The following is a 27,307-nucleotide window of genomic DNA, read 5'->3' as shown; positions in this document are numbered from 1 at the left end:
ATTTTAAAGGGGCAATGAAAGACATGAGAAAAGCATTGTTTTAGGGAAAGGGGTCTTAATAGTGGGGTAGCATCAGGGAACATGGAGATAAGATGTACTGTTATTAGGCAGCTGTAATTACTCATTTAAGTAATTATTGAGGACCTCTGTCTAGGTAGTATATAAATGTATAGTAAAAAATAGATTAGAGCTACAGCAGAAGTAGGATCAATGTCTTAATTCCTTGGGTATTGGAGGTGAGTGTGTATCAGTATATGGATTACTGTCAGTAGTGAGTAACAGAAAATACCAAAGAAGGTTTATTTCTCTCTTCTAAATGTAGGCATTCCAGCTCCATCTATCTTGTTATTAGAAATGAGGCTTTTGCTTCATAGTTCAGGATGACTACTTGAGCTCTTGCTATCATGTCCACATTCTAGCATCCTGGAAGAGATGAGAAGAGGCATAACATTTCCCTGTAACATTTCTTGGATGTGCTACATGCTAGCATCTCATTGGCCAGAACTTAAATCACATGTCCACACCTAGCTACAAGAGAGGTAGGAAAATGTAGTCTTTATTCTGAGAAGTCAATGTGCCTTACTAAAAACCAAGGCTTCTCTTGTTAAGGAAGAAGAGGAAAATGAATTATTAGCACTGTCTTTGTCACAGGGGCAAAAGAGAATTGTTATGATCATGGAGCGATACCTTATCTAGGGGGCTGCTAGAAAGGTTGGATAGAACTAGAATGAAATATCCAGGTGAGGAATATAAATTTTTGAATTATCTTTACTGAAATAGTAGCTGAGATAGGTAGAATGAGCAAATCTTTCCAGCTACAACTGTCCAGATAATTCAAGTTTCAAACTTTTCTTTTGTCTTTGTTACTTAAATAATGGAACTCTAGTTTGGGTCATCTACACAACTCAGATATCCTCATAATTCACTGGCTCTACCACTTATAAAGTATGTGACAGCACCTGTCATATAGTGCATGATAAGCAAATACTGAGTAGATCAGAATTTGAAAGGAGAAAAAGATGTTGAGCTGATGGTATATGAAGAAAAAAATAAATTAATAAAACCACCTGGTCTTTTCCTAAGAGTTGCATATGGTCTTATTTCCCACCATGCTGATTCCAATGGGTCATTTTATCTGCTTTCCCTGCAGCCCCATTGGGCATTGGGCTTTGTCCCAGCAAATAGCACAGGTTACCTGCATGAGTTCCCTGAATCAGTTCTGTTTTCACAGGTTCCTTGGTGACTATACTTTGACTTGAAAATGTCATGAATGTCATCAGGGGCTTTTGAACTCTCCCTTGGTCAGGCAGGGCTATCTTTTTTCCTTCCATGAGTTGGCTCAGGATCTGGAGGATAGAGTGTGCAGATCATGTTTCTTCACGCCATCATTTTTTTTTTTTTAATTTCAACCAGATTCAAGTAAAATTATACCATAATTCCTGGTTTCTTTTTCTGAGCAATTTTCTACTTTTTGCCTTCTGCCACATTCCCCTTCTGGCATTTGGTTGCACTGCCCCTCCTCCCCTGCCCCATACCACCACGACTAACATCAAATAATTAAAGTAATAGATGTTATATATCAAGCACAAAGTATTGTCTCATATTGACTGTCCTTCTGACAGCCCTTCAACGTAATTATTACCAATTTTCAGGTAAGGACACTGAGGTGTTTTTTTTTGGGAGGGGGGTGGGTTGAGCATTTAAAAGATGAAATTGTTTGCTCAAAGTGACACAAAATTCAGTCATAAATTTAGGATTTAGTTACAGGTTGCTGTGTACTTTCCATTATTTCACACTGCCTCTCAAAAGACACAAATAGAACAAAAAAATTCACAATTTGTATGAAAACACAAAATACCCCGAATAGCCAAAGCAATCTTGAGAACGAAAAACAGAGCTGGAGGAATCAGGCTCCCTGACTTCATACTATAGTACAAAGCTACAGTAATCAAGACAGTATGGTACTGGCACTAAAACAGAAAGATAGATCAATGGAACAGCATAGAAAGCCCAGAGGTAAACCCACACACATATGGTCACCTTATCTTTGATAAAGGAGGGAGGAATGTACAGTGGAGAAAGGACAGCCTCTTCAATAAGTGGTGCTGGGAAAACTGGACAGGTACATGTAAAAGTATGAGATTAGATCACTCTCTAAGACCATACACAAAAATAAGCTCAAAATGGATTAAAGACCTAAATGTAAGGCCAGAAACTATCAAACTCTTAGAGGAAAACATAGGCAGAACACTCTATGACATAAATCACAGCAAGATCCTTTTTGACCCACCTCCTAGAGAAATGGAAATAAAAACAAAAATAAACAAATGGGACCTAATGAAACTTCAAAGCTTTTGCACAGCAAAGGAAACCATAAACAAGACCAAAAGACAACCCTCAGAATGGGAGAAAATATTTGCAAATGAAGCAACTGACAAAAGATTAATTTCCAAAATTTATAAGCAGCTCATGCAGCTCAATAACAAAAAAACAAACAACCCAATCCAAAAATGGGCAGAAGTCCTAAATAGACATTTCTCCAAAGAAGATATACAGACTGCCAACAAACACATGAAAGAATGCTCAACATCCTTAATCATTAGAGAAATGCAAATCAAAACTACAATGAGATATCATCTCACACAGGTCAGAATGGCCATCATCAAAAAATCTAGAAAAAATAAATGCTGGAGAGGGTGTGGAGAAAAGGGAACACTCTTGTACTGCTGGTGGGAATGTGAATTTGTTCAGCCACTGTGGAGAACAGTATGGAGGTTCCTTAAAAAACTACAAATAGAACTACCATATGACCCAGCAATCCCACTACTGGGCATATACCCTGAGAAAACCATAATTCAAAAAGAGTCATGTACCAAACTGTTCATTGCAGCTCTATTTACAATAGCCCAGAGATGGAAACAACCTAAGTGTCCATCATTGGATGAATGGATAAAGAAGATGTGGCATATATACAATGGAATATTACTCAGCCATAAAAAGAAACAAAATTGAGCTATTTGTAATGAGGTGGATAGACCTAGAGTCTGTCATATAGAGTGAAGTAGGTCAGAAAGACAAAGACAAATACCATATGCTAACACATATATATGGAAGTTAAGAAAAAAAAATGTCATGATGAACCTAGGGGTAAGACAGGAATAAAGACACAGACCTACTAGAGAATGGACTTGAGGATATGGGGAGGGGGAAGGGTAAGCTGTGACAAAGTGAGAGAGAGGCATGGACATATATACACTACCAAATGTAAGGTAGATAGCTAGTGGGAAGCAGCTGCATAGCACAGGGAGATCAGCTCGATGCTTTGTGACCGCCTGGAGGGGTGGGATAGGGAGGGTGGGAGGGAGGAAGATGAAAGAGGGAAGAGATATGGGAACATATGTATATGTGTAACTGATTCACTTTGTTATGAAGCAGAAACTAACACACCATTGTAAAGCAATTATACTCCAATAAAGATGTAAAAAAAAAAAAGACACCAATAATTCTGCTTGTTTCCTTTCATTTCATTTGACTTAGCCTTGCTGAGTTCAAGCTTAAGAGAGATATGAGATTTTAGTCTCATTCAAAGCTATTACTTGTGAATGCAAGTTATGTGTGAAGTGAGATTAATCCCACAATTGACTAACTCATTGATTTTAGAAATTATCAATTGTTTATCAACTGTGGTTTAAAAGTTGATTTATTATGTTAATACCATTTTAGTATTCTGAATATAACACATACATTTTCCTTATTGCTATGACTTATGGGAGGCCAAGCGAATCTGGACATGGACTTAAACTTTTGGGGTCTGAAATTTCATGCATCTTTTAAAACATGAATAGACTTTACTACCAAATTGATCTATAATATTTATGGAAAATGCATCTATACCTGATTCTAAGATGATAAATAATAGTAAAAAAGTGAAATACAAAATGTGTCCTCACTTTGAAACATTCATCTCATGAATTTGTGTCAGAAGAGAATCATTCATTAGACAGAACTACAATGCTTCTTGATTAATTGCCTATTTGTCAGAAGTGAAAATTATTTTTAAATGGATTAGCATTATTTTATCATTATTTGTCTGTTACCCAAATATTTTCCTTTAAAAAATAAACACTTACATTACTATGGCAATGCAAACTGCTATACATTTTGTATGAAGTAAGTTAAATACATTTATGCCTTGTTCTTTGACCCTGATTTTGGTATACGTGCTAAAGAAAGATTCTGAAAGAGGGAGAGCAGGGTATGCTCTGGAATTGAAAAAGTTAATTGCAGTATTCAAACAACCAAATGGCCAATAGGCAGGGAATAATGGGGAAATTATGGCAAATTTACTAAAAGGACCATTATATGCACGTTAAATATAAGAATGGAGAAAACAGGGCCTCCCTGGTGGCGCAGTGGTTGAGAGTCCGCCTGCCGATGCAGGGGACACGGGTTCGTGCCCCGGTCTGGGAAGATCCCACATGCCACGGAGTGGCTGGGGCCTGTGAGCCGTGGCCGCTGAGCCTGCGCGTCCAGAGCCTGTGCTCCGCAATGGGAGAGGTCACAACAGTGAGAGGTCTGTGTACGAAAAAAAAGAATGGAGAAAACAACCCATGACATAATAGTTGGTGAAAGAAGCAGAAAACAAAATTATAGCTACACTATTACAGTTACAGAGATTAGAGCTGATCTTTATATCCCCTTTCTTTTGTGTTCTACTATTGTTATTATTTTAGTTACATGGTTCTTAAAGTCTAGGAACTACTTATCATGAAACTTATTTTAGGGAAAAAGTGGAGAGGAGTCTTAAGTTGGGTATTCCTGTGAAACCTGTGAATAGCATTGCTAAATGGTGCTTTACATGTCTTTCTCCATTCCTAGATTTATTAAGCAAATATTCATTAAATACTGTGCCCAATACACCTATTATATGAGCTGCATTGTAGTAGACAAGGCACACCATTTACCCTTGAGATAGTTTTAGTTTAGTTAGAGAGATAGGGCTATGGGGAAATTACAAATTTAAAATACATGAAGAAATTGTTGTAGCCATGAGAAGACTGAGACATGATAACTAAATGTAATGTGGGATCCTGGATGGCATCCTGGAACAGCAAAAGGACAGTAGGTTAAAAACATAGGAAATCTGGCTTCCCTGGTGGCGCAGTGGTTGAGAGTCCGCCTGCCGATGCAGGGCACATGGGTTCGTGCCCCGATCCGGGAAGATCCCACATGCCGCGGAGCGGCTGGGCCTGTGAGCCATGGCCGCTGAGCCTGCGCTCCGCAACGGGAGAGGCCACAACACTGAGAGGACCGCGTACCGCAAAAAAAAAAAAAAAAAAAAAAAAAAAAAAAAAAAAAAAGACATAGGAAATCTGAATAAAGCGTGGACTTTAGCTAATAATAATGTGTCAACACTGGATCATTAATTTTGGCAAATGTAGTAATGAAGCAAGTTAGTAATAAAGGAGATAGGTATGGGATATATATGGGAACTCTGTACTATCTTTGTAACATTTCTATAAATCTAAAACTTCTAAAATAAAGAGAGAGAGAGAGAGAGAGAGAGAGAGTGTAAAATAAAGGAATGGCACAAGACCACTATTTTCTCTCCTGTTTCTTTGTTTTGTCCTACTTTAGTGGCCTCTCCCTCTTAATCTCATTTTGGATTTCCCTCCTTTGTTTAACCTCTAAATATTGAACATTCCAGAGCTCAATTCTGTGTCCCTTTTGTCCCTCTACATATTTTCACTTTCTTCTTGGTGACCTCTTCTAAACTCATGGTTTTAAATATCATTTATATGTCAAAGAGTCATAAATGTATATCTCCTCTCAACCTCTCCTCAGAACTCCTTTTATATCCAACTGCCTACTTAACAACTCCCCATAATTGCTCACTAGCCTTATCAAATGGAGATCTTTACTCCACATTTCAAAGCTACTCTTCCCCTAGGATCTCTTGTTATCTCAATATCTGTCAACATCTAGTCACTCAGGACAAAAAAGGTGGAAGTTATCCTTGATTTATGTTCTTTAACTTCCTTCATTCAACTCATCAGCTAGTACTATTCACTCATCTCCTGAAATATACAGAGAAATAAAATATGTGTATATTTTATGCAATATGTATAAATATATATATATATAGGGTCCATCTACTTCTATTTTCACCAACACTATGCTAGTTGAAGCCAACATCATCATTCTTCTGGACTACTACCTAAATCATCAGGCCTCATCTTGACCCTTTCTCCTCATACATCCACTATGGTTCACCCATAATGGCCACATTTATGTTTCTGGGAAAAGCCACTCCTGCCTGGCTTCTTAGGATATTTTAATCCACCTGAAATACTACAGCTGCTGATTTTCTTGAGGTCAGATCTTCTTTGTCATTTAAATTTCAGATTGAGTGTCAAAAATCTGAAAAGTCATCACTGTTACACAATCTAATGTGTCTTTCAAGTCATTCTCTATTACCTCAACTTATTTAATTATACTGCAAAGTATGTTTCTCTATCTAATATTTTTTTATTATTGTTATTATTATGATTTAGTCATTGCTATGATCTAAATGATTAGATCAATTCCAGGAATACAAAGCCTAAACAACCTACTACTTTGTGTTTTTTTTTAATTTAATTAATTTGCAGGTTCTTATTAGTTATTTATTTTATACATGTTGGTGTATATATGTCAATCCCAATCTCCCAATTCATCCCACCACCACCACCACCACCACCACCACTTTCCCCCCTTGGTGTCCATACATTTGTTCTCTACATCTGTGTTTCTAATTCTGCCTTGCAAATCATTCATATACAATATTTGTTTTTCTCTTTCTGACTTACTTCACTCTGTGTGACAGTCTCTAGGTCCATCCATATCTCTACAAATGACCCAGTTTCATTCCTTTTTATGTCTGAGTAGTATTCCAATGTATATATGTACCACATCTTCTTTATCCATTGATCTGTCGATGGGCATTTAGGTCGCTTCCATGACCTTCCTATTGTAAATAGTGCTGCAATAAACATTGGGGTGCATGTGTCTTTTTGAATTATGGTTTTCTTGGGTATATGCCCAGTAGTGAGATTTCTGGGTCATATGGTAATTCTATTTTTAGTTTTGTAAGGAACATTCATACTGTTCTCCATAGTGGCATAGTATCAACTTACATTCCCACCAACAGTGTAAGAGGGTTCCCTTTTCTCCACACCCTCTCCAGGATTTGTTGTTTGTAGATTTTCTGATGATGCCCATTCTAACCGGTGTGAGGTGATACCTCATTGTAGTTTTGAATTGCATTTCTCTAATAATTAGTGACGTTGAGCAGCTTTTCATGTGTCTTTTGGCCATCTGTATGTCTTCTTTGGAGAAATGTCTATTTAGGCCTTCTCCCCATTTTTGGATTGGGTTGTTTGTTTTATTAATATTGAACTGCATGAGCTGTTTATACATTTTGGAGATTAATCCTTTGTCCATTGATTCATTTGCAAATATTTTTTCTCATCTGAGGGTTGTATTTTCATTTTGTTTATAGTTTCCTTTGCTGTGCAAAAGCTTTTGTTTCATTAGGTCCCATTTGTTTATTTTTGTTTTTATTTCCATTACTCTAGGAGGTGGGTCATAAAAGATCTTGCTGTGATTTATTTCAAAGGGTGTTCTTCCTATGTTTTCCTCGAAGAGTTTTATAATGTCCAGTCTTACATTTAGGTCTTTAATAGGTCTTTAATCCATTTTTTAAAAAACATCTTTATTGGAATATAATTGCTTTACATTGTTGTGTTAGTTTCTGCTGTATAACAAAGTGGATCAGCTATAGTGTACGTATTTCCCCATATCATCTCCCTCTTGTGTCTCCCTCTCACCCTCCATATCTCACCACTCTAGGTGGTCACAAAGCACCGAGCTGGTCTCCGTGTACTATGCAGCTGCTTCCCATTAGCTATCTATTTTACATTTGGTGATGTATATATATCAATGTCACTTCGTCCCAGCTTGCTATTCCCCATCCTTGTGTCCTCAAGTCCATTCTCTATGTCTGTGTCTTTATTCCTGTCCTGCCCCTAGGTTCTTTTGAAAGTTTTTTTTTTAAAGATTCCATACATATGTGTTAGCATACAGTATTTGTTTTTCTCTTTCTGACTTACTTCACTCTGTATGACAGATTCTAGGTCCCTCCACCTCACTACAAGTAACTCAATTTCATTTCTTTTTATGGTGAGTAATATTGCATTGTATATATGTGCCTCTTATTCTTTATCCATTCTTTTCTCAATGGACACTTAGGTTGCTTCCATTTCCTGGCTATTGTAAATAGTGCTGCAATGAACATTGTGATATATGACTCTTTTGCCTTATTGTTTTCTCAGATTTTATTCTTCTTATAGTTTAATTCAGGTTTTTTTTTTTTTTTTTGCTTTTTTGTGTCTTCTTCCAGTAGAATGTAAGTTTTTGGAAAATAGCAACTTTGTATTCTTGATTCTTAGAACACTACCTGACAATCACAGGACCTCAATAAATGTTTCAAGTGACAAATAATCAGTGGACAGTAAAGTCCTGAAATTTAGGGAGAGGAGGGGCTACAGTGGAGGTAGAATGATAGGAGAAATTTACTGAAAGGAGTGAGAACTTGTAAGGCTTTGAGGATTGAGTAAGACTAGTCAATAAGTAGATAAAGATGGAATTCCAGAAAAAAAAAAGAGTAGAACAAAGGTGGAGAGAGCAATAAACATGGTCTCCTTGGGAAAAGCAGGTGAACAGAAATTTTGTGAAGATTATGACATCAGAATTTGTGGCAAATCCAAATTGCAGAGATTCTTGGAATCAGCAATGTTAGTAACTTTCCTTCTGTTGATTTTCAGCTCCAACTACCTTTGAGCCTTTTAACCATGATCTCATTCTAAGTCTTTTGAGTGAAAGTAATATACGCTGCTCCATCACCATTTTTTTTCTTTCTTTATTTCCCAATGCAAATTTTGATGTCAGCTTGCTTGGGTCTGGCCCAGTGTGTAAGGTGATTCTAGGTTATACCCATCTTCTGTGGTTGAAACTGCCACAACAACAAAAAGGAGTATAAAATTGAAATAGTTTTTCCTTACTATCAAAAGAAGGGCCTTTGCTATGTGTATTTCGTCATCTGACAGTGATGACAGCATTTATTGTCAACACAATTTTTTTTATTAGACAGCTGGATTTTTCCCAGGGGCTGGTTGCACATCAAGTAAGGAAATCCAAATCCACAGACAAAGAGAAGCAGAGAACACAGTGGAAAATAAGGCTGCTTTCTGTTCACCCGTTTGTTCTGAGAAATTCTTAGCTCTCCACCCGCGGGAAATCAGATGTAAACAACAACAAGATGATTATTGACAATCTGGCTGGGAGATGTTAAAATGGAAATGCAGTACTTATCTTGGTGCTCTAGCTCAGATAAACTACTGTAGTAGTATAGCAGAACTTTAAATGAGGTACCTTTTAAATGTGCTGCCCTGTCTTTCCAAATTGCCAAGCAGTAGGTAGCCAGACTGGGAATTTGAAAACATATTATGTAAAATGTCTTTATTTTCTTCAATTCTAGCCTGTATTCAGTTCTAGCCTATATTTTGTAATTGATGGGCATCAAGTGGGCCCTGCTTAGGCTGACTGATTTTTGCAGGGTGAATCTGGATCATTCACAATGCATGTTAAAGAAAGCTAATGAAAACTCTACAGTTCCATCATTATAATAGACTTGATTCAGACGGTCTAATTATCTTGCTGCCTGCTAAAATCTTAAATAATTCCACATCTGAGTGGATGGGGTAGTTGAAGAAACAATGATTGGAGATGAAGAGAGAACAAAAAGTTTTGCAACTCTCTTCATGGAACAGAGGCTTTCAGTGATACTTTTGTCAGTTGCAGTACTCAACTATCCAGGGGCTTCTTTTTCCTTCTTCCTTTTAAATGATGTTTCTTGAATTGATGCTTCAGTCAGACTGATAGGTATTCCTTATATGGATGTGTGTGTGTATATGTGTGTAGGGAGAGGTAAAGAAAAGAGGTGAGATAGAGGTAGAGATAAGTGACAGGGCAATTCAAATAGGCTTAAATACATACTTACTATTTCTCATCAGTAGAAATATCCTGAGTGTTTTTTATAAAACTTTATGACAGTATATTTACAGGTTAATAATCAGTTTGAAAATAACGATGTGGTAGGCTGCTGTTACAGTTTGTAGTATGACTTATGGGTAGAAAAGAATTATTTTATGTATAGTCAGTCTTCTTTCTTGGACAACATGGACACAGTACTTCTCTGCTTTCATCTTAGTCTGTTTTCTCTTTTGTTTTTGCTTTAGCTCAACAGAACTCACCAAAAATCCATGAAGGCTGGTGGGCATACAAGGAGGTGGTCCAGGGAAGCTTTGTCCCAGGTAAATGCACATTTATTACTTTATTTTTAAGAAAATAATTTGAGTGAAATGTAGTATTATTTCCAGAATTTTGCATTTGCTACATGGCATGGAATGTATTGCAAAAGGCATCATAGTCTGACTTATGTGTTAGATGAATCCTCCATCAAGAGAAAGTTTTTTAAGTGAGTGGTAATTTAACCAAGACTACGTTTTTCCATCTGTGCTTACATCTTAATGTCCTTCCATCTACAGGTGGCTGTGTCAGGGAGAGGGCAATGCAAGAGTTGGGGTTGAGGTTCTGTATGCTAAAATTTGGTTGAGAAAGAGTGATTTTTTAATGTTAATGAAACAGGAAGTCTGAAAACTAGCAATGAGGCTTGCTGGGATGCACGCCGTCTCTGATGTCACTTCAGTAGCATTCACGGTCAGGACTTAGCAGATTGGGCCAAATACCAGGTAAAAAAATCATAGGTAAAGTGGATGTTTTCAGCATGGGAGGAGAGAACTGAAGACAGGTTAAAGCCAGAAACATACCATAACATTAGTTTTGAGACAAGGTAGAGTGTCGTTGTCTTCCCCCACTACTCTTATCCTAATTATAGTCCTCAGTCTTCTGCTTCTTCAAGATTGTAGGGAAAGAGGAAAGAGAAAGAGCATGAATGTTAAAGAGAAGGATGGAAGGGAAGGCAGGTGCGATATTTCAAAGTATTTTTAACTGCTTATATGTGAGAGGGTAAGAGATAAAGCTCTCAAGAGGAGGCAATGTGGGGTTCCAAATCAGGCAATGAAAACAGAGGTCAAGTGTCAGTTGAGGTCTTTGTAGTTAGTGGCAGGTGGGAAGAGCGGTACCCCCAGGTCACCTGGTTCATTCTTGGATGCTATGTCGTCTTTTCCTGTCCTTCTGTATAGTTCATTATATCAGCTGTGCAGAGCTAAGCAAGTTGCTAAACTCCTCTGAGCATCACTTTTTTCATTTGTATTGTGGGACATAAATACGTACCTTTGAAGCTTTTCATTAAGAGGAAAGCAGGCATGGTGAGAGAGAGTGAATGACCCAGGGAAAAGCCAGTTGACTGCTGAATAGTTTCATAAATTGGTATTATTAACTTGATAAATTTACTATGATACATTTATGTCTTGGCCCAGTGGGCATAGAAACTGGGCTTGATTAATTCACCCAGATATGATCAAGTTTCTAATAATATTCTTACAATAATTTAATTGACACAGATGTGTTCATATGGCATGATATAGATATATGACATTTTACACTTACAATTGGGGGCATCCCTTTCCAATCGATAGAAGGTTGTGTGTTTTTTTCTGAGGAATCTTCTTCTCATATTCAAGACATCCCAGAAATTACATTTATAATAATATTTTTATGCTTCGTGATTATTAAATTAGAGCAACAAAGGGCATTCTGCCAGATTATAAATCTTGCTAAACTAGTAATATTCTCCATAGTGACTGAAATGCTCATGGATAATACTGGATACATTCTGGAAAATTTTGCTTTTCTGCTTCACAGTTTTTTGACTTTTTCCCCTTTGTTGACACATTTTTCCTTTACATGTACTTAAGTCCCTATTTTGAGTTTGTTGTTGCTTCTAAGACAACCACAGGAAAGAAGTTTTATCTTTCCTTTATGTGTTGATTTAAAAGAATTTAAGTTTCCCTTATTTCAAGTTTTAAATGAGATAATATGTATAAAACCGTCTATATGGGAACCAGTAAGGTGTGGAGTTATGAGCATGAACTCTGGAGTTGGACAGACCTGGAGCTGAATCTAGACTCTATGGCTTCCTTCTGGTAGAACTGTCAGCAAGTCACCTACCAACTCTCATTCCCCCAGGTTCTTCATCTGTTAGAATGAAGATAAGGACCAAATCATCCTCACAAAGTTTTGTGAGGATTAAATTGCATAATGTAGGTAAAGTGTCTGGTGCATCGTGTGAGTCAGTACCTGTAATGCTGTTGGCATTTCTATCATTATTTTATCATAACAACATAACTGGATATTTGATACTTCTCTGTTTGAGAAAGGAAGAGAACTGTAAATTAAAAAATGTAATCATGCAAGTGAGGGTCTCTCATGATGCTAGAACATGGAAAGTGCTTAGTAAATGTTCCTTGAATTTGTAAGCTCAAAGTGTCTCCATACAGTGACCGCTGGAGAGGAAACTTCATCATTCTCTAGATTTAACAGTCCCAAAATTCTTTGGCTTCTTGGTAAAGAAGACTGGTATCTGATAATCTCAATTCCTAAACTTTTGGGAATTTCAGATGTCTTTAAAAAGATAAGAGTCATGAGAATTTGTGAATTAAGTAATTGGACCTTAGGCTCTAACATCTCACAGACTCCAGATGACCCACTTTATCTGAATTGGTGCTTAGGCCAATGGTCCCTTTTTCTCTCATTATCATTACTGAATATAAGGTTAAGAATGTTCTTTACTTTGCCCTGGGATTTTTTTCAGATTATCGATGTGTAAAAGAGAAGAGAATCTCTTATGACTAGATGATTTGGACAAGTTTTATTGTCCATGAGCTTTTACTAGAGTGTCCATAAATAATTATCAGTTGACATAATAGTTGTGAATCTGTTACCTTAACAAAGATTGTAGTAGATAAAAATACATGATTTCTACAGTGATGGCAAACACAAGGTTGATTTAGTGTCAGAATAGCCCACTTTGTTCAGTTCAATAGTACTTAAGGAGTAGCCACCTGATACTGAGCACATGTGTGGGACTGTTGATAAAGAGCTAACTGATACATAGTTCTTATACAAGGATAAACCCACAGTCTAAAGAGGAAATAAAGCAATAAACCCATGACTTAGTATAAGGGCTGTAATAGGGTTTATAAGACATATAAAGGAGGCCATAAAGCGTTGGGATTCAGCCTGCCTGGTGTTTAACAGATTTTGTTGTTTACTTGCTTAAATCTGTATCTTCATCCAGCATCACCCATAACCACCATCTGCCTTACAGACAGAGCACCAATTTTATTTGGGTGTTTACCTCCACATAGTCATGTGCTCAGGGAAGGAGACCTTCCTAGCCCCAGAAGGTTACTCTTGGCTATATCTACACCATGGTGATTTCAGCCTCTTTTTTTGACAGTGATTGATTTAGACGTCATGATGGCTACTTTTATGTGTCAACTTGGCTGACCCACAGTACCCAGATATCTGATCACACATTATTCTAGACTTTTCTGTGAAGATATTTTTAAAATGAGATTAGCATTTATACTGGTAGACTCTGAGTAAAGCAGATTACTCTCCATGATGTTGGTGGGCCTCATGCAATCAGTTGTGGGCCTTAAGAGAAAAAGGCTGAGGGAACTTGTGTTTCCAGAAGTTTTTGGCCTTCAGCTGCAACATCAACTGGGCCTCCAGGCTGCTGGCCTACCTTGAAAATTTCAGATTTGTCAGTCTCCATAATCATGTGAGCCCATTCCTTAAAATAAATTTCTCTCTCTGTAGACCCCCCCCCCCACACACAAACACACACATTCTATTGGTTCTGTTTCTCTGGAACACCCTGACTAATACACTAACACAGATATGAACATATGATAAATAGTTCTCTCCATCACTTGTGAGGGGAGTCCACTGAAAAAACTTGGGAACAAAAGCCACACTAAAGATGGCAGAACAGAAAGTTGGAAAGAACCAAGATCTTTTATGGGCCACTTGAGTATTGAATTAACCATGGAACTGCCTCAGCATTTTTTTTCTTGAGATAAAAAAAACATCTTGTTGTTGGAGCCACTTTGAGTCAGGCTTTCTGTTACTTGCAGCCCAAAAAATTCTTCAAGAGTCACATTTCTCAATACAGAGCAGAAGGAAGGAAGGAAGTCTTGGGTCTTGACAATCTTCAGGATTATCCAAAGTGGATAAGGAGAAGAATGTGAGGATTATCAGGATAAACAGCACTGGCAAAGAGGAGTGAAAATTCACTGTGGGTTTGGGGAATGCTGGGTACCTCTGAGTCTCTAAGAGGCAGGGTACACGATAAGATGTGATGAATGAGGAGACCAGCAAGGTCATCAGGGGCCATGCTGTTAAATTCTTTGTGTTCCATGTTCAAGAGCTTAGGCACAGCTTTTTGGTTGTTTTGTTTTGTTCTGTTTTTTAAATAGAGGGATTATAAGACATTTGTAAGCTCTGGAGTGACACAATCAAATGTAAATTTTAAAAAGCCAGCTATGAGCCAAATGGCCATGGACATGACAAAATTACACATATTTACAGTGTAGCTATTGATGAAAAAGACCAGAAGACTAGCATAAAAGATATACAACTAAAGGTGTAAAGAAGGAACCACAATAGGACAGGTAAAAGGGTCAGAGAAGCAGTATAGTCGAGACCCATAGACCCAGGTGGGCCATCCACAAATGGGAGGATAATTATAGTTGCAAGGAGCATGGGATCCAAGCCCCACACTGGGCTCCCCAGCCTGGGGGTTCTGCACCATGAAGATGAGCCCCCAGAATGTTTGGCTTTGAAAGCCATCAGGGCTTACTTTTGGGAGAGTCAGAGGGCTGTGGGAAATAGAGACTCCAATCTTAAAAGGCCCACACAAAATCTCACACACTGCAGGACCCAGGAAAGAAGCAGTAATTTGAAAGGATTCTGGGTCATACCAACTTGCTGATCTTAGAGAGTCTCCTGGAGAGACAGAGGGTAACTGGAGCTCATCCTGGGAATACAGACACTGGTGGCAGTCATTTTGGGGATCTTGTTCTACCACAGTTACACTGATTCTGGCAAGCACTATTTTGGAGTCCTCTCTGTACCTTATTAGTGCTGGAACTGTCCTCACCCACCAACAGGGTGGCTGCCTTAAAGCCCCCTGAGCCCACAGCCATTCCAGAACCCAGCTTTTACACCAGAGGGCCCAGGACCCAGCATAAATAGCTCCAGACCACGCTCACCAACCAGTGGACAGGCACCAACTCTGAGACCCCCTGGGCCCTGCAGCCAGAGACCCTGGGACCTGGATCCAGCCACTAGCCCCAGGAACTGCTGGAGCTTTGAAATCAGCCACTTTGTGACCCAGCCCTGCCCACCAGTGACTGGTAGCCTCGTCACAAGGCAGGGCTGGCAACCAACACACTCAGTCCATATAGGAGCACACTAGAGTATATAGCTCTGTCGACCAGAGGTGAGTGTGCTGCTGGGATACCTAGGACATCTTCCACAAAAAAGCCACTTCTCCACAATTGAGAAATGTAAGCAACCTTCCAAATGCATAGAAATAAAAAGAGCAAATTAAGAAAAATTAGGCAACAGAGGAATATGTTCCAAATGAAAGAACAAAATAAAACCACAGAAAAACTAAGTGAAGTGGAGATAAGCAGTCTACCTAATAAAGAGTTCAAAGTAATGATCATAAAGATGTTCAAAGAACTTGAGAGAAGTTTGGATAAACAGAGTGAGAAGTTAAACATTTTAACAGAGTTTAAAAATGTAAAGAAGAACCAGACAGAGCTGAAACATACAATATCTGAAGTAAAAAGTACACTAGAAGGAACCAACAGTAGAGTAGATGATACAGAGGAACAATTCAGTGCATTGGAAGACAGAGAAGTGGAAATCATTGAAGCTGAACAAAAAGAGAAAAAAGAACAAAAAGAAATGAGGACAATTTAAAAGACCTCGGAAACAACATCAAGTGTACTGACATTCACATTATAGGAATCTCAGAAGGAAAAGAGAGAGAGAAAGGGACAGAGAACATATTTGAAGACATAAGAGCTGAAAATTTCCCTAACCTGGGAAAGGAAACAGACATCAAGGTCCAGGAAGCACAGAGAGTCCCAAACAAGATCAACTCAAAGGGGACTACATCAAGACACATTGTAATTAAAATGGCAAAAATTAAAGATAAAGAGAGAATAATAAAAGTGGCCAGGGAAAAGCAACAAGTTACATACAAGGGAACACCCATAAGGCTATCAGCAGACTTTTCTGCGGGTCAGAAGGGAGTGGCACTATATATATATATATATATATATATATATATATATATATATATTTTTTTTTTTTTTTTTTTTTTTGCGGTACACGGGTCTCTCACTGTTGTGGCCTCTCCCATTGTGGAGCACAGGCTCCGGATGCACAGGCTTAGCGGCCATGGCTCATGGGCCTAGCCGCTCCGCAGCATGTAGGATCTTCCTGGACCAGGGAACAAACTCGTGTCCCCTGCATCGGCAGGCGGACTCTCAACCACTGAGCCACCAGGGAAGCCTGCGGCACAATATATTTAAAGTGATGAAAGGAAAGCTGCAACCAGGATGGTGGAGCATAGGCAGGGCAGACGGATGAGCACATATATGTCTGAAGGAAAAGCAGTGGATGGAAGCTTCTCTGGTATGTAAAGCATACTGTGAGTTAAATTTTGGAGGCATTGGAATGAGTTGTTTCAAACATATACTTAGTGTGAGGTTACTGTTAGCTGTGCTGTTTACAGGGTAAACCAAGAATAAAGTAGCCAACCCCAGACTTCTGCCTGGTGCAAAGTCTTGCATATGAAATGTCTACTAATACTCTAATTGATAAAGGCAAATATATGGCAAATGAAGTAAATAATGATTTTCTACATTATATAGGCACAATGATCAAGGGATCAATCCACGAAGAAGATTAAATAATTAGAAATATATATGGTTCCAACATAGAAGCATCTAAATACATAAAGCAAATATTAACAGACATAAAGTGAGAAATTGGCAGTAACACAATAATATTGGGGACTTTTTTTTCTTTTTTTTGCTGCACACGGGCCTCTCACTGTTGTGGTCTCTCCCGTTGTGGAGCACAGGCTCCGGACGCGCAGGCTCAGCGGCCATGGCTCACAGGCCCAGCTGCTCCGCAGTATGCGGGATCCTCCCAGACCGGGGCACAAACCCGTTTCCCCTGCATCAGCAGTTGGACTCTCAACCACTGCGCCACCAGGGAAGCCCAATATTGGGGACTTTAGCACTTCACTTACATCAATGGACAGACCATCGAGATAGAAAATCATTAGGGAAACACTGACGTTAAATGACACATTAGACCAAATGAACTTAGTAGATGTGTATAGAACTTTCCATCCAAAGCAGCAGAATACACATTCTTTTCAAGTGCACATGGAACAGTCTCCAGGATAGATCACATGCTGGGTGACAAAATAAGTTTAAGTAAATTCAAGAAAATTGAAATCATGTCAAACATTTTTTTGGGTCACAATAATGTGAGACTAGAAATCAACTGCAAGGGAAAAGCAACAAATAGCATACAAGGGAATCCCCATAAGGTTAACAGCTGACCATTCAGCAGAAACTCTGAAAGCCAGAAGGGAGTGGCAGGACATATTTAAAGTGATGAAAGGGAAAAGCCTACAAACAAGTTTACTCTACCCAGAAGGATCTCATTCAGATTTAACAGAGAAATTAAAACCTTTACAGAGAAGCAAAAGCGAAGAGAATTCAGCACCACAAAACCAGCTCTACAACAAATTCTAAAGGAAATTTACTAGGTCTGGTGGGTTTTTGCCTTGCTCCTTCATCTGCTGTGTGTTTCTCTGTCTTATTTTACTTAACTTTCTGTGTTTGGGGTCTCCTTTTTGCAGGCTGCAGGTTCATAGTTTTCATTGTTTTTGGTGTCTATCCCCAGTGGCTAAGGTTGATTCAGTGGGTTGTGTAGGCTCCCTGGTGCAGGGGACTAGTACTTGTGTTCTGGTGGATGAGGCTGGATCTTGTCTTTCTGGTGGGCAGGTCCATGTCTGGTGGTGTGTAGTGGGGTGTCTGTGGCCTTATTATAATTTTAGGCAGCCTCTCTGCTAATGGATGGGGTTGTGTTCCTGTCTTGCTAGTTGTTTGGCATAGGGTGTCTTACACTATAGCTTGCTGGGTGTTGAGTGGAGCTGGGTCTTGGCGTTGAGATAGAGATCTCTGGGAGATTTTCATCATTTGATATTACATGGAGCTGGGAGTTCTCTTGTGGACCAGTGTCTTGAAGTTGGCTCTCCCACCTCAGAGGCATAGCACTGACTCCTGGGTGCAGCACCAAGAGCCTTTCATCCACACAGCTAAGAATAAAAGGGAGAAAAAGTAGAAAGAAAGAATTAGTAGAAGGAAGAAAGAAAGAGAGAGAGAGAGAGAGAGAGAGAGGGAGGGAGGGAGGGAGAGAGAGAGAGAGAAAGAAAAAAGATAAAGTAAAATAAAATAGTTTTTAAAATAAAAAATAATTGTTAAGAAAAAATATTCTTTTTAAGTGATAAAAAGAAACAACAAAAAAACCCCAAAACAATGGAGAGACAGAACCCTGGGACAAATGGTAAAAGTAAAGCTATACAGACAAAATCACACACAGAAGCATACACATACACACTCACAGAAAGAGAAAAAGGGAAATATATATATATATATATATATCATTGCTCCCAAAGTCCACCTCCTCAATTTGGGATGATTTGTTGTCTCTTCAGGTATTCCACAGATGTAGGGTACATCAAGTTGATTGTGGAGATTTAATCCTCTGCTCCTGAGGCTACTGCGAGAAATTTCCCTTTCTCTTGTTCGCACAGCTCCCAGGGTTCAGCTTTGGATTTGGACCCGCCTCTGCATGTAGTCATCTGAGGGCGTCTGTTCTTTGCTCATACAGGACAGGGTTAAAGGATGAGCTGATTCGGGGGCTTTAGCTTACTCAGGCTGGGGGGGATGGAGGGGTACGGATGCAGGGCAAGCCTGTGGCGGCAGAGGCCGGTGTAACGTTGCACCAGTCTGAGGCGCACGGTGCGTTCTCCCAGGGAAGTTGTCCCTGGATCACGGGACCCTGGCAGTGGCAGGCACACAGGCTCCCAGGAGGGGAGGTGTGGATAGTGACCTGTGCTTCCTCACAGGCTACTTGGTGACTACAGCAAGAAAAACCTCATTGGTTTTTCCTGTTCATTTTTCATTTTTCAGATGGCCCTTTTGACCGGGGGGCAGTGAGACTTCATTGTAGTGCAGATTTCCTTTGCAAGCTTGGTTGGTTGGTTTCCTGAATATATTCAGGAAAAAACGCATACGCCCTTTTTGGCCAAGTGCATGATTGTGGACGTTCTGCCTCTTTTCCTATGCTTTACATGCAATTCCAGTCTACCTCCTGAAATCGGTTTCCTGCAATTCTGTCCCGCTTTCAAGTCCTCTTGGCAGCCTTATTTCAATATATTTTTGGACGATAGCTGTCATTTATAACTCATCTCATGCCCGTCTCTGGGGTCAGCACTGATAGCCATGGCTCATGCCCATCTCTGGAGCTCCTTTAAGCGGCACTCTTAATCCCCTCTCCTCGGTCACCAGGAAACAAAGAGGCAAGAAAAAGTCTCTTTTATCTTCGGCAGCTCCAGACTTTTTCCCAGACTCCCTCCCGGCTAGCTGTGGTGCACCAGCCCCCATCAGGTTGTGTTCATGCAGCCAACCCCAGTCTTCTCCCTGAGATCTGACCTCCGAAGCCCAAGGCTCAGTTCCCAGACCCCACCTGCCCTGGCTGGTGAGCAGACAAGCCTTTCAGGCTGGTGAGTGCTGGTTGGCACCGATCCTCTGTGTGGGAATCTCTCCGCTTTTCCCTCTGCACCCCTGTTGCTGCACTCTCCTCCATGGCTCCGAAGCTCCCCCCTCTGCCACCCACAGTCTCCACCCGCGAAGGGGCTTCCTAGTGTTTGGAATCCTTTCCTCCTTCACAGTTCCCTCCCACTGTTGCAGCACCGTCCCTATTCTTTTGTCTCTGTTTTTTCTTTTTTTTTTTTTGCCCTACCCAGGTACTTGGGGAGTTTCTTGCCTTTTGCGGGGTCTGAGGTCTTCTACCAGTGTTCAATAGGTGTTCTGCAGGAGTTGTTACACATGTAGATGTGTTTCTGATGTATTTGTGGGGAGGAAGGTGATCTCCATGTCTTACTCTTCCACCATCTTGAAGCTCCTTCCTACCATACTGTTTTGATTACTGTAGCTTTGAAGTATAGTCTGAAGTAAGGGAGCCCCATTTTTATTTCTCAAGATTGCTTTGGGTCTTTTGTGTTTCTATACAACAAATTGTGATGTTTTTTTGTTTTACTTCTGTGAAAAATGCAATTGGTTCTTAAGGGTCTTTTGTGTTTCTTAAGGGTCTTTTGTGTTTCCATACAATAAATTGTGATTTTTTTTGTTTTACTTCTGTGAAAAATGCGATTGGTAGTTTGATAGGGATTGCATTGACTCTGTAGATTGCTTTGGGTAGTATAGTCATTTTCATAATATTGATTCTTCCAATCCAAGAACATGGTATAACTCTCCATCTGTTTGTGTCATCTTTAATTTATTTGATCAGTGTCATAGTTTTCTGCATACAGGTCTTTGGCCTCCTTAGGTAGGTTTATTCCTAGGTATTTTATTCTTTCTGTTGCAGTTTTAAATGGAAGTGTTTCTTTAATTTCTTTTTCAGATTTTTCTTCATTAGAGTATAGGAATGCAAGAGATTTCTGTGCATTAATTTTGTTTCCTTCTAGTTTACCAAATTCATTGATTAGCTCTAGTAGTTTTGTGGTAGCATCTTTAGGATTCTCTATGTATACTATCATGTCATCTGCAAACAGTGACAGTTTCACTTCTCATTTTCTGATTTGGATTCCTTTTATTTCTTTTTCTTCTCTGATTGCTGTGGCTAAAACTTCCAAAACCAAGTGGAATAATGGTGGTTAGAGTGGGCAGTCTTGTCTTGTTCCTGATCTTAGTGGAAATGGTTTCAGTTTTTCACCATTGAGGAAGATGTTGCTGTGGGTTTGTCATATATGGCCTTTATTATGTTGAGGTATGTTCCCCCATACCTACTTTCTGGAGGGTTTTTTTTTATCATAAGTGAGTGTTGGATTTTGTCAAAAGCTTTTTCTGCATTTATTGAGATTATCATATGGTTTTCTCCTCCTATTTGTTAATATGGCTTATCACATTGATTGATTTGCATATATTCAAGAATCCTTGTATTCCTGGAATAAACCCCAATTGATCATGGTGTGTGATCCTTTTAATGTGCTGGTGGATTCTATTTCCTAGTATTTTGTTGATGATTTTGGCATTTATCAGTGACATTTGCAATATCAGTGATATTGGCCTGTAGTTTCCTTTATTTGTGGCATTTTTATGTGGTTTTGGTATAAGGGTGATGGTGCGCTTGTAGAATGAGTTTGTGAGTGTTCCTCCTCTGCTATATTTTGGAAGAGTTTGAGAAGGTTAGGTGTTAGCTCTTCTCTAAATGTTTGATAGAATTCTCCTGTGAAGCCATCCGGTCCTGGGCTTTGGTTTGCTGGAAGATTTTTAATCACAATTTCAATTTCAGTGCTTGTGATTGGTCTGCTTTTATTATCTATTTCTTCCTGGTTCAGTCTCAGAAGCGTTGTGCATTTCTAAGAATTTGTCCATTTCTTCCAGGTTGTCCATTTTATTGGCATAGAGTTGCTTGTAGTAATCTCTCATGATCTTTTGTATTTCTGCAGTGTCAGTTGTTACTTCTTTTTCATTTGTAATTCTATTGATTTGAGTCTTCTCCCTTTTTTTCTTGATGAGTCTGGCTAATGGTTTATCAATTTTGTTTATCTTCTCAAAGAACCATCCTTCAGTTTTATTGTTCTTTGTTATTGTTTCCTTCGTTTCTTTTTCATTTTTTTTCTGATCTAATATTTATGATTTCTTTTCTTCTGCTAACTTTCGGGTGTTTTTGTTCTGCTTTCTCTAATTCCATTACGTGTAAGGTTAGGTTGTTTATTTTAGATGTTTCTTGTTTCCTGAGGTAGGATTGTATTGCTGTAAACTTCCCTCTTAGAACTGCTTTTGCTGCATCCCATAGGTTTTGTGTCATCATGTTTTCATTGTCACTTGTTTCTAGGTATTTTTTGATTTCCTCTTTGATTTCACCAGTGATCTCTTGGTTATTTAGTAGTGCATCGTTTAACTTCCCTGTGTTTGTATATTTTACAGATTTTTTCCTGTAATTGATATCTAGTCTCATAGTGTTGTGGTCAGAAAAGTTACTTAATATGATTCCAGTTTTCTTAAATTTTCAAAGGCTTGATTTGTGACCCCAGATATGACCTTTCCTGGAGAATGTTACATGGGCACTTGAGATAAAAGTGTATTCTGTTGTTTTTGGATGGAGTGTCCTATAAATAGCAGTTAAGTCTGTCTTGTTTAATGTATCATTTAAAGGCTTGTGTTCCTTATTTATTTTCATTTTGGATGATCTGTCCATTGGTGAAAGTGGGGTGTTAAAGTCCCCTACTATTATTTTATTACTGTTGTTTTCCGCTTTTATGTCTGTTAGCATTTGCCTTATGTATTGAGGTGCTCCTAAGTTGGGTTCATAAATATTAAAAATTGTTATATCTTCATCTTGGATTTATCCTTTGATCATTATGTAGTGTACTTCTTTGTCTCTTCTAATAGTCTTTATTTTAAAGTCTATTTTGTCTGATATGAGAATTGCTACTCCAGGTTTCTTTTGATTTCCCTTTGCATGGAATATCTTTTTCCATCCCCTTACTTTCAGGCTGTATGTGTCCCTTGGTCTGAAGTGGGTCTCTTGTAGGCAGAATATATACAGTTCTTGTTTTCGTATCCATTCAACCAGTCTATGTCTTTTGGTTGGAGCATTTAATCCTTTTACATTTAAGGTAATTATCAATATGTATGTTCCTATTACCATTTTCTTAATTGTTTTGTGTTTGTTATTGTAGGTCCTTTCCTTTTCTTGTGTTTCCTGCCTAGAGATGTTCTTTTAGCATTTATTGTAAAGCTGTTTAGTGGTGTTGAATTCTCTTAGCTTTTGCTTGTTTGTAAAGGTTTTAATTTCTCACTCGAATCTTAATGAGTTCCTTGCTGGGTAGAGTAATTTTGCTTGTAGGTTTTTCCCTTTCATCACTTTAAATATGTCTTGCCACTCCCTTCTGGCTTCCAGATTTTGTGCTGACAGATCAACTGTTAACCTTATGGGGATTCCCTTGTATGTTAATTACTGCTTTTCCCTTGTTGCTTTTAATATTTGTTCTTTGTATTTAATTTTTGATAGTTTGATTAATATGTGTCTTGGTGTGTTTCTCCTTGGATTTATCCTGTATGGGACTCTCTGTGCTTCCTGGACTTGATTATTTCCTTACCCATATTAGGGAAGTTTTCAACTATAATGTGTTCAAATACTTTCTCAGTCCCTTTTTTTTTTTTTCTCTTCTTCTTCTGGGACCCCTATAATTTGAATGTTGGTGTGTTTGATGTTGTTCCAGATGTCTCTGAGGTTGTCCTTAATTCTTTTCATTCTTTTTTCTTTATTCTGCTCTGTGGTAGCTTTTTCCACTGTTTTATCTTCCAGGTCACTTATCTGTTCTTCTGCCTTCAGTTATGCTGCTATTGATTCCTTCTAGAGAATTTTTAGTTTCATTTCTTGTGTCATTCATCATTGTTTGTTTGCTCTTTAGTTCTTCTAGGTCCTTGTTAAACATTTGTTTTATGTTCTCCACTCCATTTCCAAGATTTTGATTATCTTTATTATCATTACTCTGAATTCTTTTTCAGATAGACTGCCTTTTTCCTCTTCATTTGTTTGGTCTGGTGTGTTTTTACTTTGCTCCTTCATCTGCTGTGGTTTTCTCTGTCTTCTCATTTTGCATAACTTACTGTGTTTGGTGTCTCCATTTTGCAGGCTGCAGGTTCGTAGTTCCCATTGTTTTTGGTGTGTGCTACCAGTGGCTAAGGTTCATTCAGTGAGTTGTGTAGGCTTCCTGGTGGAGGGGACTGGTGCCGGTATTCTGGTGCCTGAAGCTGGATCTTGTCTTTCTGGTGGGAAGGACTATATCCTGTTGTGTGTTTTGGGGTGTCTGTGGCCTTATTATGATTTTAGGCAGCCTCTCTACTAATGGATGGGGTTGTGTTCCTGTCTTGCTAGTTGTTTGGCATAGTGTGTCCAACACTGTAGCTTGCTGGCTGTTGAGTGGAGCTGGGTCTTAGCGTTGAGATGGAGATCTCTGGGAGAGCTTTCGCTGTTTGATATTACACCTGGCTGGGAGGTCTCTGGTGGACAAATATCCTGAGCTCAGCTCTCCCACATCAGAGGCTTGGGCCTGACACCTGGCCAGAGCACCAAGATGCTGTTAGCCACACAGCTCAGAAGAAAAGGGAGAAAAAAAAAAAGGAAAGAAAGAAAAAATAAATAAAATAAAGTTATTAAAATAGAAAAAAAAATATTCAAAATAAAAACATTAAAAGTAATAAAAAAAGAAAGAGAGAAAGAAAGAAGAGAGCAATGATACTAAAAAACAAATATTCCAATGATAACAAGTGGTAAAAACTATTGTAAAAAAGAAAAAAAATCAGAATGGACAGTCAGAACCCTAGGATAAATCACAAAAGTGAAGCTATACAGACAAAATCACACTAAGAAGTATACACATACACACTCACAAAAAGAGAAAAAGGAAAAAAATATATATATATAAATAAAAAAAGGAAGAGAGCAACCAAATCAATAAGCAAATCTACCAGTTATAATAAGCTCTAAATACTAAACTAAGATAAACATACAACCAGAGACAAATTAGATGCAGAAAGCAGACCCCAAGTCTACAGCTGCTTCCAAAGTCCACTGCCTCAATGTTGGGATGATTCATTAGGTATTCCAGTGATACTGGGTATATCAAGTTGATTGTGGAGATTTAATCTGCTGCTCCTGAGGCTGCTGGGAAAATTTCCCTTTCTCTTCTTTGTTCACACAGCTCTTGGGGTTCAGCTTTGAATGTAGCTCTGCCACTGCATGTAGGTCGTCTGAGGGTGTCTGTTCCCCATCCAGACTGGACAGGGTTAAAGGAGCGGCTGATTATAGGGCTCTGGCTCACTCAGGCTTGGGGGAGGGAGGGGTACGGGATGTGGAGTGAGCCTGCAGCGGCTGAGGCTGATATGACGTTGCAACAGCCTGAGGTGGGCCATGTATTCTCTCAGAGAAATTGTCCCTGGATCATGGGACCCTGGTAGTGGTGGGCTGCACATTCTCCCAGAAGGGTGGTGTGGATTTTGACCTGTGCTTGCACACAGGTTTCTTGTTAGCTGTAGCAGCAGCCTTAGTATTTCATGCCCATCTCTGGGGTCCGCACTGATAGCCGTGGCTCGCTTCCATCTCTGGAGCTCATTTAGGCAGTGCTCTGTATCCCCTCTCTTCATGCATCCTGAAACAATTGTCTCTTGCCTCTTAGGCAGTTCCAGAGTTTTTCCCTGTCTACCTCCCGGCTAGCTCTGGCGCACTAGCTCCCTTCAGGCTGTGTTCACACAGCCAACCCCAGTCCTCTCCCTGGGATCTGAACTCTGAAGCCCGAGCCTCAGTTCCAGCCCCCACCTGCCTCGGCGGGTGAGCAGACAAGCCTCTCAGGCTGCTGATTGCTCGTCGGCACTGATCCTCTGTGCGGGAATCTCTCTGCTTTGCCCTTTGCATCCCTGTTCCTGTGCTCTCCTCCGTGGCTCTGAAGATTCCCGCACCCCCCCTTCCCACATCTCCGCCAGTGAGGGGGCTTCCTAGTGTGTGGAAACTTTTCCTCCTTCATAGCTCCCTCCCCGAGGTGCAGGTCCCATCCCTATTCTTTTGTCTCTGTTCTTCCTTTTGCCCCACCTAGGCACGTGTGGAGTTTCTTCCTTTTGGGAAGTCTGAGGTCTTCTGCCATAATTCAGTAAGTGTTCCTGTAGGAGTTGTTCCACATGTAGATGTAGTTTTGATGTATTTGTGGGGAGGAAGGTGATCTCCATGTCTTACTCCTCCACCATCTTGAAGGTGCCCCCCAGTGCTTCTTATGCTTCCTCGCATTCATAGACACTATATCAGCTATTATCTCATTTCCAGCTCATGTCATTTTCATGTTTTTAATACCCAGAACCTAACACAGCACCTAAGATATGGTTAGAACTTCATACACACTTTCAGAACAAATAAGATTTTGATTGAAGCACCAATTCCCTCCCTTACTGGCTTTATAACCTCATGTAGGTCATTGAATCAATATATCTGGCATTATTCTCCTTTTGTATAAAATAAAGAAGTTGAATCATAGGGGTGGTTCCCCAAGTGTAGTCTCTGGACCAGCAGCATCAGCACCACCTAGCAACTTGTTGGAAATGCAAATTCTCAGGCTCCCAGACACGCTGAATTACAATCTCTGGGATTGGGGCCCTGAAACCTGTGTTTATAATAAACCCTCTAGGTGATTCTGATGCATGGTATCATTTAAAAACTGCTAGACTGGGGTTGTAAAACTGTGGCCTGTGGACCCACAGGGCGAGTCCCATCCAAGGCTTGTTTTTGTACAGGAAAGTTCTGCTAATCTCTACATTAAATGATATGATCACTGAGGTGCCTTCCAGTTCTATGATTCCTTGGTTATGAGTACAGTGTCTTATCCCTGATTGACAGGGGACTGCCAGTCAGGAGACCTGGGTTCTAGACCATCTGTTTCTACCTTGTTGTAATGTACAATAAGTTATTTCTCCTCTCCGAAGCTCAGTTTTCTCATCCTGAAAAATGACATTAGGGTAAGTTTGCTGAGTCAGTCAGAATCCAGTTAGGAAAAGAGAAACCATGCCAGCTATCTCAAACAATAGGAATTTAACATGGGGAATTGGGGTACACAGATGTTTGAAAGCTGAAAGTAGAAAAAGGGAGAGCCAAGGCAACTTGGCAGGAATAAAACCAGAGCAGCTCCCACCCTTAGAACTTGGGGAACAGAAAGGAAGAGGCCACTAAGAATTTGGGAATTGGAAGCTGGGCCCTGAAGGACTATAACTTAAACCTCTAAGGTGACAGCATTACAAGCTGCTGCTCATACTCCTAAGAAGGTGATTTCCTGTGGCTGGTACTTGAGAATACACAGCTTTAT

At 39.5% G+C, this 27,307-nt stretch overlaps 1 protein-coding gene across 1 annotated transcript in view; it reads left to right on the top strand.

The window, feature by feature from the left end:
* The window catches only part of CA10 (carbonic anhydrase 10), a gene marked incomplete at its 3' end in the record, with an annotated part of 619,202 nt that overhangs the window by 98,076 nt on the left and 493,819 nt on the right, over window positions 1-27,307 (top strand). Inside the window, exon 3 of the mRNA XM_079905707.1 lies at window positions 10,338-10,412. Within this exon, the coding sequence (XP_079761833.1) occupies window positions 10,338-10,412 (75 nt within the window). The remainder of the gene's footprint in view (window positions 1-10,337; window positions 10,413-27,307) is intronic.

The sequence above is a fragment of the Stenella coeruleoalba genome (assembly GCF_951394435.1).
Source record: "Stenella coeruleoalba genome assembly, chromosome: 19".
NCBI classification, from domain to species: domain Eukaryota; kingdom Metazoa; phylum Chordata; class Mammalia; order Artiodactyla; family Delphinidae; genus Stenella; species Stenella coeruleoalba.
The sequence above is the reverse complement of the archived record's forward strand: the minus strand, read 5'-3'. Positions and strand labels throughout refer to the sequence as shown.